The sequence below is a fragment of the Polypterus senegalus genome, chromosome 4 (assembly GCF_016835505.1).
Source record: "Polypterus senegalus isolate Bchr_013 chromosome 4, ASM1683550v1, whole genome shotgun sequence".
In the NCBI taxonomy this organism is placed as follows: domain Eukaryota; kingdom Metazoa; phylum Chordata; class Cladistia; order Polypteriformes; family Polypteridae; genus Polypterus; species Polypterus senegalus.
Genome location: NC_053157.1, coordinates 72284185 through 72306237, shown reverse-complemented (window position 1 = coordinate 72306237; position 22053 = coordinate 72284185). Strand labels below are relative to the sequence as shown.

The following is a 22053-nucleotide window of genomic DNA, read 5'->3' as shown; positions in this document are numbered from 1 at the left end:
GCCTGTAGTATTTTTTCCCTCAACCAGCCTCTTTATTGAATATGCTGGCCTAAGGCAACATGTAGTAAAAAGGGTTGAGCTGTTAATTTTTACAATATAAAATGTGTTGTACAAAAATAAAATAAAAAAGGTTTTAACTGTTACAATCAGAATTTATTCCGAAAGCAAAGGTTTCTTTTGATTACACCCTAATCTCAAGGGATGGCCAGACAAACAGAATACAAGAAGAAAAATCCAGCACTACAGGATTTCACTCAAAGAGTACCCTTAGAAAAGTTCATCAAGTCACCATGAACTCCATAGTGATGGCCTTATCTTCTAGTTTGCAGAATAAACTGATTTGCACCTGCATCCTACCTACAGTATTAATCCCAAGAATTAAGTTACTTGGATTCAAAGAATATTTGCAATACTATTATCAGACATCAGTCCTTTTAGTTCCCATTTACTGTATATGAGAATAAAAATAAAGAGTGTAAAAGCTGCATGAAAAGCATAAAAGTGGCACAAGACAGTACGGTGACTTGGTTAAAAACAAAGCGCTAAACTGGAGAACTAAAATGTGTGGTCACCTCTTATTAAAAGACAACAAACAGACAAAGAAAAGAATAACAGAAATATTTAAAGGAAAATATTTATTGGTAGGTGAAACAAATAATGATAAAATCCCACAATTCTGTTTTGAAATTGTGCAAAATTACACAGCTATATTGAACACATAGAAAGAATTCATAGAAGAGGTACAAATGAGAAGTTACAAATTGTTGCATATGTACCTGTACAAGCCTAGACAAAAGTTAATAAAAAATAAAATAAAATGCAGTAATGGCTTAGCAACTTCACTATGCAAAGGCTAATGAAATCCAATGAAATAAAATGAAAATTAAAGTTTAAGGAGATGTATAAAATGGCATGCAGGCCATCAAACATATCTTTATAGTGATTATTGTTGTTTTTACTAAGATTTTGCACATACAGTCCTAAGCTAGTTGTGCCGTGTTTAAAAAGTGGTCCACAGAACAATGTCCCACTTTTTAGTTTTTTTATTCAGTTAGGTTTTTACTTAAGAAATTAGTACGTCAGGTTATTTCTGATTTACTGTAGTTTATATAGCTAGCTTCTCAGAATTTTTAGCATCAGATTTATGAAGACTAATGGTACCTTACTCCAAAAATAAAGAACATGATATTACACTTTCACACCTTTACCTCCCCAGTAAAAATGTGAGCGCACTTAAAATGTCTAAGCCATTCAGATCAAATCTGCACCATATACATTGTGTAGAGCAGATTAACTAAATCAATTTTTAACCTGGAAAATGACCAGTATGTTATTTAAGATACAATTTGTCAAGAGCTAGATCATAAAATAACAGTGAAAAAATGAGCAATTCATAAAAATGTTGTAACTAAAAAATACAAAGAGCCTCTTATTGCAATTTTTTAGTAAATCATATTTTAGCTAACCATGTCTATAACATTTACTTATTTACTGAGAAACAAAATAAAACTTAAATAACTTGTTTGGGCAAATTTTAATGTCAAACAGTTTAAATCAAAATACCAATTTACAAGTAATAAAAGTGAGCATGTCCACATCCAACCATCTACCCACAGCAGCTTATCTCTGGCACATGAACTTCATAATCCCAGCAAAATACACGACATAACAAGACAGCTGATGAGAAGCCCTCTGTAGTTACGACAGGTGGATTTAACTCACCTTTCGAGATCATGTGATTAAAACAAAGCAATCAAAACGCTTTTCTGTAAGCTGGTCAAACAAAACCTCCTGTCATTCAGATACATTTGCACCTTAATTGTTCACTTTTTTAAATCAATACGCCAGAAATTGTAATAGTTACATACATTTTGACATGCGGTTATGCATGCACACACACATTGTTTTTTCTTTGTATGGTTTTCTTGATTTCCCCCCACCGTCTAACACAGGCTCTATTTTGTTCACTGCGTAATTAAGCTTGTTTTTTCCTGCACATTAAAAAATAAATTATACTTTCAAACTTGGAATTTCAGTGATAATTATTGTAAATATGGAAAAAAGGATGGTAATTAAAATGCATGCTCATTTAAATATGAAATATACCGTTCATGTATAATAATGACTGTAACTTAACACTGTTACATCGGGAAAACTTCACATTGTAATATATTGTAGAGAATGCTTACCTGCGGCAAAAACATTGTAGAGAGAAGTGTCAAAATGTTAGGGTATTTACGACTATACTGTGCGTAAGCTATATTTCAGGATCATAATAAATTCTTAAAAAGATGATCATTAAAAGAAAACTGATTGCGGTGAATAATTAATAAGCTTTCAGCAACATGACACAGATAGTTAGCTGCTATCAAATAAAACAGAATAGCACCGTTTTGTTTTTAAAATTCTTCACATGAGATACAAGAATTAACAGTTATGATGTAATGAAACGTTTGTTTATTTTGCATTTCTTTCTACTTTTTTTTTTTTTAAAGACGAAGTCAATATAATCCAATACATTCTTAGTGGCTAAATGAAGTTAATATGTTATTGTTTAATAATATATATAGTTTATGTATTTAAAAAACAGTATAATATTAAGTATATAAGGAGACCTTTAAGATTCAGACTTTTTCTTGTTTTTTTTCAGGAAAGATGGGGTACGAAACTTCTTCTTCTTCTTTGAAGGGGATTTGCTGGGTGATTCATCACTGCCTGGGTCAGCAGTAGTGGCTGCCGCTGCTGGATCGTCAGTGGTTGGGGAGCTGGCATGTTCAGCAGGTGGAGGGTGGGAATCATTGTCTTCAACATTTGGGTCAACGTGAAGCTGCTGCTCTGTCTGACTCTGGGCGGACTCTTCTGGGTGACATTCTGTCTCTTCCCCCACTGAAACTGGGAAGGCGAGGGCTTCTGAGGGCTCGTCGGGAGTCAGGTCAGGCAGAGTCTGTCTCAATGTGGCTGCATCACTCTCATCCTTGTATGTCTGCTCCTGCTGGGTCTCTAGGTGATCTTACAAGTGGAAAAAGGGTGTGGGGTAGAAGGTGATTAGAAGACAATCACAGGCTGTAAGACTGAATTTTAAATTCTTCTAGTTTAAAATGTCATCTAAGTTTGCAAAAAACATGAATATACTAGGAATGCGGATTTTACAAAATATTGACTAAAATCTAAAAAAAAATTAAAAAAAGCTCTCTATGCATTGACTTGTATAAAAGTAGTTAGAAAATGAGCACTTGGTGTAAAACCAGATGCTCCCTTTACACTGCATCTCTGCGTTTGCTGCCTTTTAGATACCTCTTTCTCCTTGCTACTCTGAGTTGGATTTAATGGGTCTGAGAAAATTACTTTAAGCACTTTCTGTAAGTCTTCTCTAGTTTTTAGCAGTTTTTTTTTTTTTAATTCTAGCTGTGCTATTTTATTCCCTTTATCATCTATTACAAGCACTGCAGCAATCTACCAAAGAGTGCTATTTTCACATTACCTTTGACAACCATGTTTTAATTATCCTGACTGCTGGATTCTAAGCAAGCAAACATTGTGTAACTTGCATTAAGTAAAAGCATCTTCTACATACTATAGTATAGCAGAAAATTCTTTAAAGTTATATCATCTAAATGGTTTCTGATTTCCTGCAGTGGGCTGGCACCCTGCCCAGGATTTGTTCCTGCCTTGCACCCTGTGCTGGCTGGGATTGGCTCCAGCAGACCCCTGTGACCCTGTGTTAGGATATAGCGGGTTGGACGATGACTGACTGGTTTCTAATTTCTTTGGGTTTCATAAAAAATCTTAAGGATATACAAATTATTACTCTTTATTTACTCTTTAGGCATGCATCAAAGCCAAAAATGAGTGGTATTAAACAGGAGCTATCTAAAGAGCAAACAACTTCAATATAAAAATGACTACAAAAAAAAAAAAAAAAATCAACAACTCACTCCAGGTAGAGGCAACATCCCAGAAGCCAAGACAATAGGCAAACTGTTTGCCAATTTCCAAGACAAAAGGGCCAAGTAAATACAAGCCAGAATTTTACAATATAATTTCAAAAGGCTATGCTTCCTTAGCATGTGTGAAGCTCAAGAGCACAAACATTTGCTGTTATTAGTGGTACAAAAAATCCTTTATTAAAGAAATATAAACATATTGTATGTGCATTGCTATAATCATTAATTACAAAAAAAGAAATAAATACAATGTAAGATATTCTTATCAGAATATTATTAAATCATAATGTTAGTAAGCCTGAAGCTGCAGTATTTTTGGGAGCAAATACAAAAATCTTAGCGCAAAGCCACAGGTAAGTGTTTTGTTTTTTTTTTTTACCACTTTAAAAATCATTAATAAGGCAACTCAATCAATCACTGTTTTTACTTAAAACTGCACCAAACAGTACTATAGAAGAATACAAATACTGTAACTCTACATGGGAAGTTAAAAATGTTATGTTTTTGTAATTAAAGTACAGTACTGACTAAACAACTTCTTGCATTTTTAAATGCAGCATGAAAGTAGATAAACTCATACCTTCTCTGCATTTGGACAAAGGAAATTAAAAATAAAAACAAAAACAGTAAAGTCTCATTTATTTTGAGGCCTTAATTCTAAATTGTGCCAGCCATTACCAAAGTAGTATGCAGTGCTTCAAAATCGTTAGTGGAACTAAGCAAGTTTTAAAAATGGAGAAATAAAACTTAAGGAACTGATCAATAAAAATTGTAATCTTAATGGTATAAAAAGCATTTCTTACTGTTATTGTTTCTAGCGAGTCTAAAAAACTTCCACTTAAGATGGAAAACGTCATGGGGTTAATCATTGCCATATTCTGTCAAAGTAGACAGAACCATGAATGCATATGGTTAAAATTTACAGAGTATAACTACAATTAAAAGCTTGTGTTTGGCCTCTGGGTGGAAAATGTAAACACATGTTATTTAAAATACCTGATTTTATTTTAACCCTTAAAAACAACATGGCTATACTTAATTGAAAGATTACCTCATCGTTTACATTCTGAATCTTTAAAAATTATTTCTTAGTCTCTTTTAGCATTAAATGTCACAAGATCTACATCTAATTGCAAGTAAAAAAAAAATATCCATATTTTGACAAATACCAAAGTCTCCTGAAAAATTAAGGACTCCTCTTACTGTAATCAATCCACGTATACAGAGCTTTAGAGTATGTACAGTAATGGCTGCTTTGTAAATGCAACTAATTTGCATCTCGTCAGGTAATTCACAAAATACACATTTTTAGAGTTCTGTCACGGTTGCAAAATTATTCCTATATTTTTTCTTTGGCCTCTGGTGGTATATGCAACTGTATCAGATTTTATTTTAAAACCTGCTACATTTAAAAGCAACATTATTTACTTAACTGAAAAGTTACCTCCTTTTACATATCCTTAAACTTTGCAAATTATGTCAATAGATCGAGATCAGAGGCAGTTTTCAACTGGTAAAAATCCGGAAACAGTGAGCCTAAAGAAGTAGAAAATATCCTAGTTGATTGTAAAATAAACCAAAAAAAAAAGGATTTGCAGAAAAAGGAGTCAAAAATGAAATATTTTATTCTACAAATCAGGCAAGAATCAACCACAATAAAAACCTAATATTGACTAGAAATCATGACAGTAATAGTATGCTACGGTACCTCATAACTTCCACTTGTAGCAATGACAAAACAAGACTTATGCAGAGTATCTGTGTTAAACAACTGCATGTAGGGCTATTTGTCCATCACAAGATTGCAGTTTGTACATGTAGTGTTTTAGAAACGACAAGTAAAATTTCACACTTCAAGTCCACTGAAAAGTTGCGACACAAAATGAACTGAAGAAACAAAGCAAAGAGGGAAATATGCTTCCACAATTTTGGAAGAAAGCAGCAATTATGGGAAGCATTTTGTTGCAGGCAATGCAGTTGGAGGTTTCCAACCACTTACTGAATATAAGGCGGCAAAGACTTCTTCAGATGGAGCACTAAATATCAGATCGCTTCATGAAGAACTGTATGCACTTTAATGTGGAAATTTAACTATTTGCACTGGTAGCCTTTAACTATAATCTACATAAAGATCTGAAAGTATTTTGTGTAAAAACTTGTCAAAAGATTCAGAAAATCAAAAAAAGGTATAAAAAGTTACACTTCTGTGTACTGCACTGGAGGGTGATGATGGCAGTCAAAGACCAAAAAATCACCTGAAGTTCAGAAATGGGCAATTTGTAAAATTTGTATTTTGGCCCAAGCAATCGCCACACATCATAATTTGGGTGGTGTTGCACAGGTGATGGACTTTATGAGGTTTATGCTGTGTAGACTACTCTGGTCTAAAGTGGAAAAGGCTGAAGTGTTTAATCACATTTTTGTTTATTTGGACAGAAGTGATTTCCATCTGGCCACTTTTCAACACAGGACACAAACTGCTGCACAGATCACCATCCTCCAGGAACTTTCCAGTCAATTCAATGAATTACGCTGTTCTATCAGGAAGATCAATGGATTCCTCAGATTTCTGTCTGACATATTGTATGGTTTATATGAGGCTTCATCTATTCTGATATGCATTATTTTAACTGTGTGATCTCGAAAGGTTAAGCATTATTTATTCAGGTTAGCAAGGGGAAAAATGGGGGGGGGGAAGGAATTATATTTTTAAAAGGCAAACCACATCCTTGTTTAAACGAATCCAAATGTTTATTCTTAACCTGGTATTAGGCACTTTTCTTTTTGCAAAAAAACTGAAAAGGGAGCAGTTTCATGTTTGTGTGCAACATAATGCATCAATTTGGGGTTCTACCATCATAAATGATATTTTTCTCAAGTTTGTATTTTCATGTAAAAATATAAATTATATATCTGGAAGCAAACAAATATATTGTGAAAATGATGGGAGTATAAAAAAAATTGAGTAAGAAAACTGCATGTTGCCTTGGATAGCTGAGTAAAAGTGAAATTTATATAACATTAATGATTTTAATTCAGAATTTCCCATTACAAATTAAACTTGTCCAACTGATTTGGCAAAGAATTATATTCACTGCAGTAATGGAAGTGAACAAAAAGTAAAAAACATTATTAACCAAATTAATCACAGTTAAATTTATATTTTATTTCTCTCATGTTTTCCACAGCCTTCTTTCTACTTTCATACATATTTAGGAAAAGAAGGATCACAAAGCAGCTTATGCTGACATTTTGAGTATTATATCTAAATCTGAAAAGCATTGTGCTCAGATTTACATGAAACGTCTGTGTAGATCAACTTTAATGATAAATATACTAAACAATCAAAGATTAAACATTCCTCCAGATGTTTGAGTGTATCAATTATAAATTATTGTTATTTCACCATAAGTATAAGGTGACTGCAGCAAAACAATAATTTAAATACTTTTGTTGTATAGTTAATTATTTCCACTAATTAGAAAACACACTAGTGCTCAGACAGCAGATGTTCTAAGAAAACAAACTCACTTCTTATTTTTAAAAAAGAAAATTTGAACCTTTTATATATTAATGGTATTTGCCAAACTGATACTATAGTACACACTGCTATGGCAAAATTCAAACTTGCACCGTTTCTACTTAACTGAAATTACCATATGCAAGTTGATGCAAAACAAAATCAAATTGTTTAACTTACAGAAATGTGAACTGATATATACAAAGGGAAACATGTAGTTTCAGCAGCAGAGACCTTATACAGTCAAGGTTTTATCATCATGTGTTTTCTTTGAAATGTACTCCTCAGTTCTACTCCTTTTTTAATTTAACCTTACTCTCTTTTTTACAGCAGGTGTTGTAACACTATACAGATATATTTCTAAACAACCTTCTTAAACATTCCCTATCACTGAAAAGAAAAAGGTGAAATTTTAGAATTCAGCAAATGAATTAGAACACAAAGATGCACAATACACAAGTCAAGCCATGCGCAGATAGCTTAGGGGAAAAAGGGAAAGCATGTTTGAAAATGAGATGTGTACAGTACTTACTATGGTAACAGGTACTCTTTAGCATATCCACCTCCTGTTTGTAATGCAGCCACAAGAAGAAAAAAAAGCACAAGTAGAAAAATGTCTATGCATTCATCACAGCCATTGTGTTAAAATAAAAATGAATTTTCTGACAAGACCAAAGAAATGGAATGGAAAGTGAATGGGAAAATAGAACAAGGCACATGATAATTTATAATTAATATATTTGGAAAACACAAGACATTAGTATTAGATTACACCTGTTAAAAATGTTGAAATGTATACAGTATTATCCAGCCAAATACAAAAAACACCAGTGACCTGGAAGTTGTGCAACTTCAAAGCACCAGAATGACAGCATTTCTGACTGCATATATACTGTATATGTGTTAAACAATACACATTTCCATACAACAGATGTAATCCAAATGCAATAAAGAGTAAGAGGTGTGATTCTGCCTTACAACTGGAAATCAAAAATACTGTATATAAAAACACTGTCCTGAAATTAATATAAGGAAATCAAGCATTCTTGATAATGTAGTAGGTAAAAGTCAGTCTAGTTCGAACATTTAAAGGTATTAAACAAATAAGCAATTAGGATTAAACTAGTGCAGTTACTTTTAATTTAAAAACAACTTGCATCAATTCACTTAACAAAATTACAGGAATTATCTATTTAATCAACAATATACAACATATACAGATGAATTCAGAAGTTTACATACACAGGGTGAATTCTTTAAAACTCACTTTAAAACCCCTTCACAGATTTTATACTAACAAACTATAAATTTGGCTTATTGTTTAAGACATCTGTTTTGTGCGGAGAAAAAGTCTTTTTTCCCCAACACTGTTCACAGAGTATTTCACTTTTACCGACTATATCACAACTGCAGTGGGTCACAAGTTTACATACCCTGTGTCTTTGAACAGCTTGGAAAATTCCACAAAATTGTGTCCAGCCTTTAGGCAATTAGACAATTGTCTTCCAATAACCAGTTAGAATCAAACTCACTGCCTTTTTGATTGGCATAATGGGAAAATCAAAAGAAATCTGCCAAAACTTAAGGTTAAAAAAAACAAAACAAAAAAAAAACACAATCTCCACAAGCCTGGTTCATCCAAATGCCTGAAAGTTCCATCTTAATCTGTTCAAGCAATAATACAAAAGCATAAAAACAGCAAGGAACAACACAGCCATCATACCTATTAGGGGGGAGATGCATTCTGTCTCCTATAGAAAAATGTACTTTAGTACGAAAAGTGCAAATCAATCCCAGAACAGCAGCAAAGGACCTTGTGAAGATGCTAGAGGAAATAGATAGACAAGTATCTACATCCATAGTAAAACGAGTCCTTTGTCAACATAACCTGAGAGGCTGTTCAGCAAGGAAGAAGCTACTGCTCTAAAATTGCCATAGAAAAAGCAAGACTGCGTGTTTGCTATAGCACATGGTGACAAAGATCTTACCTTCTGGGGAAATGTCCTCTGGTCTGATGAATTCAAGATTGAACTGTTTGGCCATAATGACCATCATTCTGTTTGGAGGAAAAAGGCTGAGGCTTGCAAGCCAAAGAACACCATTCCAACCTCAAGTATGGGGGTAGGAGCATAATGTTGTGGGGGTACTTTGCTACAGGAGGGATTGGTGCACTTCACAAAATAGATGGCATCATTAAGGAAAATTATGTAGATATACTGCAGCAACATCTCAAGAACTCGGCAAGGAAGTTGAAGCTCAGTTGCACATAGGTCTTCCAAATGGACTATGACCACAAGCATACCTTCAAGGTTGTGGCAAAATGGACAATAAGGTCAAAGTATCTGAGTGACCATCTTAAAGCCTTGACCTCAATCCAACTGAAAATTTGTGGGCAGAACCAAAAAAAAGTGTGCGAGCAAGAAGCCCTATGAACATGTCCCAGTTATCTTGTCTGCAGAGATGGGCCAAAATTCCAACAACTTTTTGCAAGAAGCTTGTGGAAGGCTACCCAAAACTTCTGGCTCAAGTTAATCAATTTAATGGTAATGCTAAGAAATTTTAACAAACTGTATGTAAACATGTGACCCACTGATACACTCAATAAAAATTTAATTTTTTCCAACAATGTTCACAGAAAGATTTCCTTTTGCTCTGCACAAAACAGAAGTCTTAAACAATATGCCAAATTTATAGCTTGTTATTATAAAATCCGTGGAGGGGTTATAAAGCAAGTTTTAAAGAATTCTCCCTAAGTGTATGTGAGCTTGACTTCAACTGTATATTGCTGAAGAGATTACAGTAAAATTCTTATAGTACAGCACCATCAGGACTCCAGCCAAGTTCAACAGACAGAATTTTGGGACTACATGATAGTGTATCTTAAAAACAAACCTCATTAGTGACAATAATTCAATGTTTGTATTGATATAAAAACTGTCCTCGTTTCAGAAGACATCTCTGCAGTTGCTTTAAATTGGCTCGACTAGAGTAACTATGATGACTAACATTCTGTAGCCATGACTGGGTACTTATTTTCTGGTACAAAATATTCCTAACTGTTAAGATATTTACCAAATCATCATTTGCTTTTCAAGCCAATGGCCGAATGCCCATTTAGACATTTGCCAGCATTTTTTTTTTTACAGAATCTTTATATCAAATAATGCCAAGCATACAGCTTATTACTTGACTTTCTTTCTTTAACACTTGATTGTTGTTACTATCACTTGGCAAGAGCCTGCTGTACCATTTCATAAAGTGAAACTACACGTCTCTGACCAGACAGATAATATATCATTTTGTATGGATGAATGCCAAGTGGGATCTGGGCGGTCTTATGCCCTAGGAACCCCTGCAGATTTGGTCTTTTTCTCTACCCTCTGGAGATTTTTTTTTTTTTTTTTTTTGTCCTACTGGCCATCGGACCTTACTTTTTCTTTGTTATTTAATATTGTCGAATCTTATTTTAATTCTTTAGGAACTTTTCTTTCTTCATCTTGTAAAACACTTTGAGCTACACCATTTGTAGGAAATTGTGTTATATAAATAAATGTTATTACTGTTGTTGTTGAATCCCAGAATGCCTTACTATAAGAATTTTACTGTATTGGGCTACTCTAATTTTTCTATGACTAAATGCACACCTCTTCATCTAAAATTGCCTGATAATAATGAAAAACAAACACTTTCAAGCAACAGGCAGCTAATATCAAACACATTCCTCCACATACTGTATTATAAAATACATTTATTCCATGCTACATCTGAATATTAAAATTAGAAAGAATTTACCTTCTTCCGGTTTTATAGGAGTGCTGGGAGGTGTGCGGGTGGGGGTGCGAACAGTAGGCCTCAGATCTATTGCATCTTCAGGCTCTGGCTGGGATGAGTCTAAACAAAAAGTAAAGAAACATTGCAAAGGCGAAAAACTAAATATGAACATCTTATAGATACTGTTAAGAATAAACTAAAGAGTGTTAATAAATGTGTACAAATATGTATTGTTTAACCAAAAATAAAAATAATAAACCAAGCTTTCATTACAGAAAAACAACAACTTTTAAACCCCAAAAAACATCAAAATATTATATATTAGTCATGCAAGAACACGAGGCCTTCATTGAAAGGGCAGCTTATATTTTGTAGTCAGCGGTAAATTGTGAACTGATAAATAGTGAAACACAACCTCATCCTCAAACAGATGGAAGCTGTGTAGATAGAGGGGTTAAGAATGCTTAACAAATATTAAGCATAGTTCTTCAGGACTGTTATATACAAAATACACATGATTGCATAACTTTAAGAAGTCTGTTTACAGCTCTGCGTTTTGGATATTAATGATTTGAACAGGGTTTTTTTTTCTAAAAACGACATTAATAAATATTTCAAAGGTAAGCTAAGAATTTATTAACATATATTAATCAGCGCATGCTCCCAAACTCCTCCTCCTCTTACAATTACCTTCAATATAAAGTTAAAATCACTCATTTTATTTTACTACTTTGCAAATTAATACTGACTATCATAAAAAGCTGTTTAGGAAAAGAGCAAACTTAATTATAAAAGATAAAAAGGGCCGCTTTAATATACAGTAGCAACATACTTTAAATGTAAAAAGGTGCCTCAGTTTCCTTCAGTTAAACAACAAATTTAAGTTAGCTTTTGGACTAGATGTATAAACACGATTCCTAGCAGTGTGATGAATGAAAGATTAGAAAGTGGTACTAAAAAGAATCATCTTAATACAGCTCTGTACTGCCAAGGTTGTCAAGATAAGGAGAGCAATGCAAGGTTTTTAAATATGGTTCACTTTCAATATTTTGATTTAGAATGCCGTGACGTGCAGATATTTGACTTTTCATATTAAAAAGATGGTCTGCCAGTGCCAGTTTCTATTAAACTGACTACACACTATTAACTATACATCTAATTTAACATAAAATGGTGACAACGTATACAAGTAACTCTACATTAACTGTGAAACACAAACATTGAACATGACTTTGATCTAGATATGTCCTAACTAATGTGCTGGATTTTATATTAAATGATTTATAATCAACTAATTAGCTAAATTTAGGACAGCAACCAATTAGCTGAATACATACTGAGTAAATGTTTTTCTAATGTCAAATATAATATTGAAAAATGTACATGAAATCTAAATGGAGCGGAGTGTAAACCACAGCTAATACATATAGACAAAAGTGTTTTGATAATGTAAGTATTAAATACATGCACTAAAGAAAAAAAAGATCATATATGAACAATCCACACAATAATACAACAATCAAATTTTAGTGAAGATCTTTCAGATTACAAATATAGAGGAGGAAGACAGAAAAAAATACCATCACCAAAATTACAGGCTGTTATAAGTGGTATTGTTAAAACATAGCTGCAGCAATTGATTTTTTATCATTCCAAAATCAACCTAATAAATGTTTCTTTGCTGCCAAGCATCAAATGTCTAAATCACCAGTTAAAGAGAAAATAAAGTCCCGATGTATACAACCAAGCCCCAATGAATATCCAGATTCAGCCAACAATGTTAAAGATCTTGCACAAGATTTGTAGGATGTGAGTAGCATACAGATTTTTCTCTCTTAGAATTAAATCAGCTTTATAGTACCTGAGTTATCTTTTAATAGGTCAGAGTTTGAACTCAAGGCTTTGATGACTGCTGTATGAAATTCCTTGTGTGGCGAGTCCACTTCCTCCACATCAGAATTTTCTAAATTCAAATTGTTTGGCTCAATGTTTTCTTTCATAACATTTTCAGAATGCAGCATGTCCACATGTTCAGTGATGAAGAGATGCTCAGCTTCTTTTTCTTTACACATGTCTTCTAGTTTATTTGTACAATTCAAAGGCTGTGATTCCTTTGGGCTAACACAATGAGAATCAACCCTGTTCTCTGTCTTCATGAGTACCGAGAGGGGTGTATCACAGTGGGTCAGTTCCATTGCTTCACCTTGTGTAGCAACATGAAATGGAGAGGATATATGCATATATCACATGGTAACATGACAATATACAACTAATGTTGGTCCCTTACATTGATTAGTAATATTACTAAAATCAGGCTTGTTCAAATGTACTTTTGATACATCTTTCTAATTTAATACATACAATATTTAGCACATGTACCACTGACTGCATGCTAAAAATATTTGAAAGTCATTTTAATAATTGTCTAAGATCAATGCAAGAAATAAACTTACTGCATAATAAAATGTGCTCACGGTGCAAATTATTAAGGACACCTGCTTATCCATTCAATTATGTAAACATCCAATCACATGGCAGTAGTGCAATGCATAATATCATGCAAATACAGGTCATCACACACCAAAATGGGGAAAAATGTGATACTGGTGCTTTTGACTGTGGCATTATTTTTTGTGCCAGACAGGCTTGACTGAGTATTTGCTTCTGTTGATCTCCTGGTATGTTCATACACAATCTCTAGAGGTTACTAAGAATAGTGTGAAAAACAAAAAATATCCAGTGTGCATCAGTTCTCTGGATGAATACTTCTTGTTGAAGACAGACGTCAGAAGAGAATGGCCAAACTGGTTCAAGTTGACAGAAAGACTATCGTAACCCAGATATCAATTCTGTTACTGTGGTGAGCAGAAAAGCTTCTCAGGAGTGCAAAACCTTGAGGCAGATGGACTATGACAGCAGAAGACCATGTTGGGTTCCACTACTGTCAGCTAAGAACAAAAAGCTGAGGCTGCAATGGGCACAGGAACACCAAAACTAGGCAGCTGATGAATGAAAAAAAAGTATGCTGATCTGATAAATCTTGATTTCTGCTGAGGCACACAGATGGCAAGATCAGAATTTGGCATCAACAGAGTGAATCCATGCACCTAACCTGCCTTTTGTCAAAAGTCCAGGATAGTATCGGTGTAACAGTGTGGGGAATGTAGTCTTGGAACACTTTGCTTCTGAACATGTGTATGCCTTCATGGTCACAATTATTCCTGCTTCTAATGACTACTTCCCCCCTAATAATGCACCATGACACAAACCAAAAGTCATTTCAAATTGGTTTCATGAGCATGACAATGAGTTTAGCATTCTTCAGCGGACTTAACAGTTGACTGGCCCAAATCCAATAGTTAGGATGTGGTAGAATGGGATATTTACTGCATGAATGTGCAGCTGACAAATCTGCTGAAATTGTGTGATGTAATCATGATCAACATGGACCCGAATCTCAAAGGCATGTGTTCAATATCTTGTGGAATCAATGTCATTTTGAAAAATAAGGAAGCCCTACTCAGTATTAGCATAGTGTTCCTAATAATTTGCTCCGTGAGTGTAATACTGTGCATAAAATCTATGTAACTAGGGCAGCCCTATTCTTGTGTACATTATACAACTGTAGCTAGTGCAGCAATCTTATTTCAAAACTTAAAATTCCACTTAAAAGGTTAAAATGCTTAGACTGTAAATTAGTGTATATTCAGAATTCAGCTAACATTCTAAACATTTTCAATATATATTTCAGCTTTATCAAATGAAATGTAAAGAAAGTTTTTAAAGATTAGTTAAAAGAGCAGTACATTTTTAATGATGCCTTTTAATAGAATAGATACATCTTTAAACAATCACATATTGAAACATCAAAAAAAAAAAAAAAAACACACAAAGGTCTAGTAATGGGTAAATGTAAGCCTTTATCTTAAAGGAAGTACTACAAATAATCATATAATATATTTTAAGGTTATAAAATTAAGAACTCAAGTATCAAGACAAAGACATACTGGAACTCACACACCCCTTTCCATTTTATTAATGACTGTCATTCACACAGTTAAAGGATACGTTTGGTATCGTTCAAGTCAAAGTTATTTCTTGACAATTGTGGTATACAAAAATTTACCACATAAAAATGTGTTCTGATGTGAAGCACTTTTTGTAAATTTCAAAATCAACTTGATCTGTCTGTTCGTGCAGCTCAAATGGAACTATAGGATTCACAGGGTCCACAGGTGAATGAAACAGCACCAAAAATTTCCAAAGCAGCAAAGGTTTCGATTTCTGAAAATATGCCTTTTATGTTTATGAGCCATCCTTGTGATACCAAAAGGAAACTAGAAATAATTATTTTATCATGGATTATTGGAACTGTTTTTTGAGGTAAAAATACATTTCCTTTTTTGCTTGTCTGCTCACAGCCTCCATCGTGGGTAGAAGTTATAACAACTCGACAAGCTCCTAGCTTCAAGCTATATTCTGCCTATCATCCTACTTTTGCCTCTTCAATTCAGTTTTTTCAACAGATATGTTCTACCATGGTATGTAATAACACAACAAGCACACTCACATAATGTGATTTTTTTTTTTTTCCTAAACGAATATTACTTTTCGCCCATTACATTCTGTGATGTTATTTTACATAGCCTACAGAGTGAGATTCACACTGAGTGGCACTGTAGTGAGATTTCTACAAATAACAGTCAGTCTGTGTGAATACATGGGAAGAATAGGCAAAACTTCTGCGCTACCTGCAAGAGCAGGGTATAAAAGGTGTTCCATGAGCAGAGGTGGCACCGAGGGTTAGGGGGCGAAGGTGAACGCAAAGACTGCAGACATAGCACTTGCAGAGCTTGTAAACAGACACACCTAGTTTGGATGATCTATTAGCTGTACCTCACATGATAGATTACTAATACAGATAGCATGTTTGGTAAAAAAAAATGCCAACTGAGATTGTGCTGATGATGCATAGCCACCAATTAGCAACCTGTGGAAAGAGCAGCATACGGGGAGAGGCATACTGACCCTGGGTAAGTGGAGTAAGCCAGGTGGGCATGTCACTGCTTGGTGGAAGCAGGCACAAAAATAATGAATTAAGCTTCTTTATAGTGAAAGAATATAAACAAACAATCAAAAGTGTGCCTTTTCATTTATTATTGCCTAAATGTCCACAGAACAGAAACAGCAATTCACATCAGCACATCAACATGCAGTGTCAATAGCAGCGCTTGGAGATGACTTTTCAAGGTGAATGCACCAAAAGATGCTGCAGACGACGACGAAGACGACAATTGGCAGAGGAAAGTGCACAACCTCCTTTTAAAATGGTTGAATGTCACAACAATGGTTAGTATTTTCCTTTTCTCCTTCTTAAAATTACATAGATACACTGTTTTGAAGTATGTTTGCAATTTCAAGACACAGACCAATACCTGAAAACATTTTTGGCTATAAAAATGTAAGTACTGTATTATGAAATTACCTGTGTATTTACCTATGGACTCATGTATGCATTAGCTCCATTGTAAAATACGAGAACAGACAAAATACTTTGAAAAATTTACAAAAAACACTTTAGAACACAATTTTATGTGGCAAATACATATAGACCATGACTGTGAAGACTGAAAAATATCAAACTTGTCTTTAAAATGGAATCATTCTAAAATCTGTGATTAATATAGTACTGAATGAATACAGCCAAGTGTGAGAAACAGTACAAAAATAGTTAAAAAAAAAAAAAATCTTTGAAAGCAGTTATAATAACAGAACTCTCAAAATAAGCAGTTACAAACAGAGCCACATTACAAGTTGAACAATATTAACTTCACGTGCTTACTGTTTATACCTGGAGCACTTTATTTTGTTAATAAAAAGTGCTTAGTTTTAAATTCTTCTAAAAATACTGTAAAATACGGTGGACTCAAAGTATTCAGACTCCTCTACTTTCTGCATACTTTATTGTGAAGAATATTTCATTTTACAAGGATAAAATTGACATTTTTGCTCATCAATCTGGACTCAATGGTTCATAATGACAAAGTGAAAACATTTTTTCAAAAAATTTTCAAATTTACTAAAAAAGATCTCTGGTATTGTTTTATTTATTTTTTTTAAACACCATGGTACTGTATAAATCAGTGAAGCAAAATAGAACTTTTTTTCTTAAATTTTACAAATGTACACATTTTACGCAACAATTTGATTTAGCAATTTCCATCAAGCTGTCTGACTGCATATGCATGTGTAGGAGTGTCACACATAACTCATTAAAACAATTTCAAACAGATCTGGCACAATTATGAAACACTAGAAAAAAATTTACAAAAAATGAATTCAAGTACTTTCAATTTACTGAATGCTGCATATAGTCCAAAAATGTAGTTCAAAACATTCTTTGATGTTTGCAGCAGAGTTATTTATGTGAAGAAGAAATGCTCTTTTGTCTATGATATGAATAAAACTGCCTGGAAAAAAATGTTTAAAACAAATCTCGCTCTTCCGCTATTCAAGTTGAGAAATAATCAGTGAAAGACCTGACTGAAATACACTCTGCAATATCCTATATATCTACAGTTTTCCAACTTGACAGAAGTAATCACTGTATAAACATGAATTGTCAAGTGTACACCTGTATTGGCTTTGTGACCACAACCTGTTTGGAAAAATGTACCCGACTCTGTGGGATAAAACCGTATCCACAACTGTAAGCAGGATATCCTTTGGTTTTTCCATTAAAGTTTAATGAAACAGTAATATTTCAACTAATCAAATTAAGATATAAAAATAAAACTGCATCATTAAAATACTACAGATGCAAATTAACCATAAAAATAATATAATCTATTATCTTAAATTGGAGACTCAGTTTCAGCATGCAACTTTACATTATAGCATATCAATTAAAAAACAAATAGATTACGGATATAGTTTTGTAATAAAATATGTAATGACAACAGCTTCTTAGCATCTTCTGCTTACTTGATACGAATGAGGTAAACAGTGGAAAAAAATATACAGGTAGTGCCCTTTTATTAAACTTGGATATGTAACTTTCATTGTCATAAACATTAGAAACTAATATAGAAAAAAGACTAGACAATCAATTAAAAAAAATACATTTGTTCAATTAAAAAATTACAACTAATAAAAACCTTAAATAATTTGAAACTATTATAATACATTCTACTGCTATTGTCTGGTTTTAGACATAAAAATACAGAAAAGAAAGTAAACAGTAGTGGTAATAAAATTGTACCCCACCATATGAAATACATACATCTGCAGAATTCAGTTTTCTCATAATAAGCTACTGGTAAGATGTTTCAAACATCTATTTTAAATTGCTCTTACAAATTAAGAAAAAAATCTGACTGTAAAACTGCAACATAAAGTTGTTCCATCAGATACTGCGATCAAGATTTACCTTCTTCTCCCTTCTGTTTGCGTTCTACTTCTTTACGATATTCTTCTAGTTCCTGGTCAGTTAATTTGCTGAATGGGTTTGGCCCGGTAGTGCTTACAATGACTTTAGGCTGGTACTCCTTTTCAATGATGGCTTTAGAAGCAGTTACTAACTCTCCCTAAAATATACAAAGTACACATCTTTAGCACTTATGTTTTACACATAAAAACTATATACTATTGTTTATTAAAAAACACACTAAACTTTTTGCTAACAACATACTGATTCACAACAATGAATTTTATTTTTTTCCCTTTTAGGTTTTATGATTTAAATCAATTTAAATCAGCAACAAAGGAAAATGTACAAGATCACTAGTAAGAAGAATAAACCATTGCTACAAAATATAACAATTATCAAGCTTTTGGGAAATTTCAGTACCTTAAAGAGTATTTAATGAACCAATGACCAAAGATGACATTTAAAGATATAATTATAGGTCTCTAAAGTTCAATAAAACATTTAAAAGTAGATTTAATAATGTACATAGCTAATATGGCTGTTAATGAACTACTATAACAAAGCTGAAATGTATTCAGTGCTGCAGAGTTAATTACAGTGGTGTGAAAAACTATTTGCCCCCTTCCTGATTTCTTATTCTTTTGCATGTTTGTCACACAAAATGTTTCTGATCATCAAACACATTTAACCATTAGTCAAATATAACACAAGTAAACACAAAATGCAGTTTTTAAATGATGGTTTTATTATTTAGGGAGAAAAAATCCAAACCAACATGGCCCTGTGTGAAAAAGTAATTGCCCCCTTGTTAAAAATAACCTAACTGTGGTGTATCACACCTGAGTTCAATTTCCGTAGCCACCCCCAGGCCTGATTACTGCCACACCTGTTTCAATCAAGAAATCACTTAAATAGAAGCTGCCTGACACAGAGAAGTAGACCAAAAGCACCTCAAAAGCTAGACATCATGCCAAGATCCAAAGAAATTCAGGAACAAATGAGAACAGAAGTAATTGAGATCTATCAGTCTGGTAAAGGTTATAAAGCCATTTCTAAAGCTTTGGGACTCCAGCGAACCACAGTGAGAGCCATTATCCACAAATGGCAAAAACATGAAACAGTGGTGAACCTTCCCAGGAGTGGCCGGCCGACCAAAATTACCCCAAGAGCGCAGAGACGACTCATCCGAGAGGTCACAAAAAACCCCAGGACAACGTCTAAAGAACTGCAGGCCTCACTTGCCTCAATTAAGGTCAGTGTTCACGACTCCACCATAAGAAAGAGACTGGGCAAAAACGGCCTGCATGGCAGATTTCCAAGACGCAAACCACGGTTAAGCAAAAACAACATTAGGACTCGTCTCAATTTTTCTAAGAAACATCTCAATGATTGCCAAGACTTTTGGGAAAATACCTTGTGGACTGATGAGACAACAGTTGAACTTTTTGGAAGACAAATGTCCCGTTACATCTGGCGTAAAAGGAACACAGCATTTCAGAAAAAGAACATCATACCAACAGTAAAATATGGTGGTGGTAGTGTGATGGTCTGGGGTTGTTTTGCTGCTTCAGGATCTGGAAGGCTTGCTGTGATAGATGGAACCATGAATTCTACTGTCTACCAAAAAATCCTGAAGGAGAATGTCCGGCCATCTGTTCCTCAACTCAAGCTGAAGCGATCTTGGGTGCTGCAACAGGACAATGGACCCAAAACACACCAGCAAAACCACCTCTGAATGGCTGAAGAAAAACAAAATGAAGACTTTGGAGTGGCCTAGTCAAAGTCCTGACCTGAATCCAATTGAGATGCTATGGCATGACCTTAAAAAGGCGGTTCATGCTAGAAAACCCTCAAATAAAGCTGAATTACAACAATTCTGCAAAGTTGAGTGGGCCAAAATTCCTCCAGAGCGCTGTAAAAGACTCACTGCAAGTTATCGCAAACGCTTGATTGCAGTTATTGCTGCTAAGGGTGACCCAACCAGTTATTAGGTTCAGGGGCAATTACTTTTTCACACAGGGTCATGTAGGTTTGGATTTTTTTTCTCCCTAAATAATAAAAACCATCATTTAAAAACTGCATTTTGTGTTTACTTGTGTTATATTTGATTAATGGTTAAATGTGTTTGATGATCAGAAACATTTTGTGTGACAAACATGCAAAAGAATAAGAAATCAGGAAGGGGGCAAATAGTTTTTCACACCACTGTATATGCATATGTTATCTTGTGTAATAATCTGATGATGTCACCTAAATGACATATAGCCTCCATTACAATCCTAGTTTATTATAAAATGTGCCGTATGATTTTCTACCATGAAACAGAATTTGCGATATTAAACATTTGACAAATAAAGCCATGAAAAAGAAGTTTTCAAACACATGTACCAGTGGTGTATATATATAAAAAAAAAAAAAAAAAAACAGTACACTATTGACATGCGTGGAATACCCACAGAGTGTTTTTTGCTTTTTTTTTTGGATAGTAAAGAGGAATAATGTACATATTAGCGGCACAAACATGTTTATGAAATCACTACTGTAAAATCCAAAAAATGCACTAAGAAAGGTCATATGTAATAATTTTATTATTAATACTACATAAATAATCAGCTTATACAATATTTGTTAAAGTGTTCTTTTTAACAAACAGCTAACCACATGTGACCTAAAGCTTTTATCTGCAAATGCCATTATCTCCAGAACAGGAAAGAAAAAAATAATTTCAAAATAAATTAAAAATAGGCAAATAACTACCAAAAGAAGTCTTTAAAAATAAAGCAAACTTGGAATTACTCTAGACTATTCCAGCTTTATCAGTGGGAGTCGTTACACCACCAGAACTGAAGTGCAGCAGAAACGATTACGTTGGTTAAGCACTGTGAAAAACATGTGCAAGGAATGAATGAAACGCATTTCATGAACTGTGGACACTACAAACATTATAGTTGGTATTTTTGTGTAAGGTTTGTAAGAAATCAAACCCACTGTGTGAACAGAGAGGCTTGTGTGAAAAGAATAAAGTTCACAAAGAAGGAATAGTTTGTGCATAACTTAGTCTTTACAAGAAAAAAAAGATATTGGCATTAAATCACTCTCTTTAGTTTATAAGAATCCGATCTCATAAGGCTACATCATTGATCTACTAATTTGAGCACTTCTGATTGAAGATTTTGGAATGTCTCACCTAGTAACACTGGCTAGTAATTAAGTATGAAGTACAGAACTCCTGGTGTGTGGAGCAGAGTTTGATATAAACATGCAGAGAAACACAAACAATTATCCAAAACTAATATAATGTATTAAAATAGTGTAATGCTTAAGCATTGAGTAATTTATATTTTGCTTAACAAATGGTTTTGTGTTTCCAATATATAATTGAATATACA

General features: G+C 33.7%; 1 protein-coding gene across 7 annotated transcripts in view; it reads right to left on the bottom strand.

Moving 5' to 3' along the window:
* Positions 1-618: 618 nt before the first annotated feature.
* Positions 619-22053, bottom strand: part of add1 (adducin 1 (alpha)) — a 121444-nt gene continuing 100009 nt past the window's right edge. For 4 of the 7 annotated variants that reach the window (XM_039750860.1, XM_039750861.1, XM_039750862.1 and 1 more), the window contains 4 exons: positions 18665-18821; positions 13097-13438; positions 11257-11355; positions 619-3009 (listed from right to left, as the gene is read on the bottom strand). In XM_039750860.1, coding sequence (XP_039606794.1) covers positions 2618-3009; positions 11257-11355; positions 13097-13438; positions 18665-18821 — 990 coding nt within the window. In that variant the 3' untranslated portion in view covers positions 619-2617. Of the gene's footprint in view, positions 3010-7996; positions 8031-11256; positions 11356-13096; positions 13439-18664; positions 18822-22053 lie in introns of all 7 variants that reach the window. The other 3 variants (XM_039750866.1, XM_039750864.1, XM_039750867.1) reach the window with 3 other exon arrangements.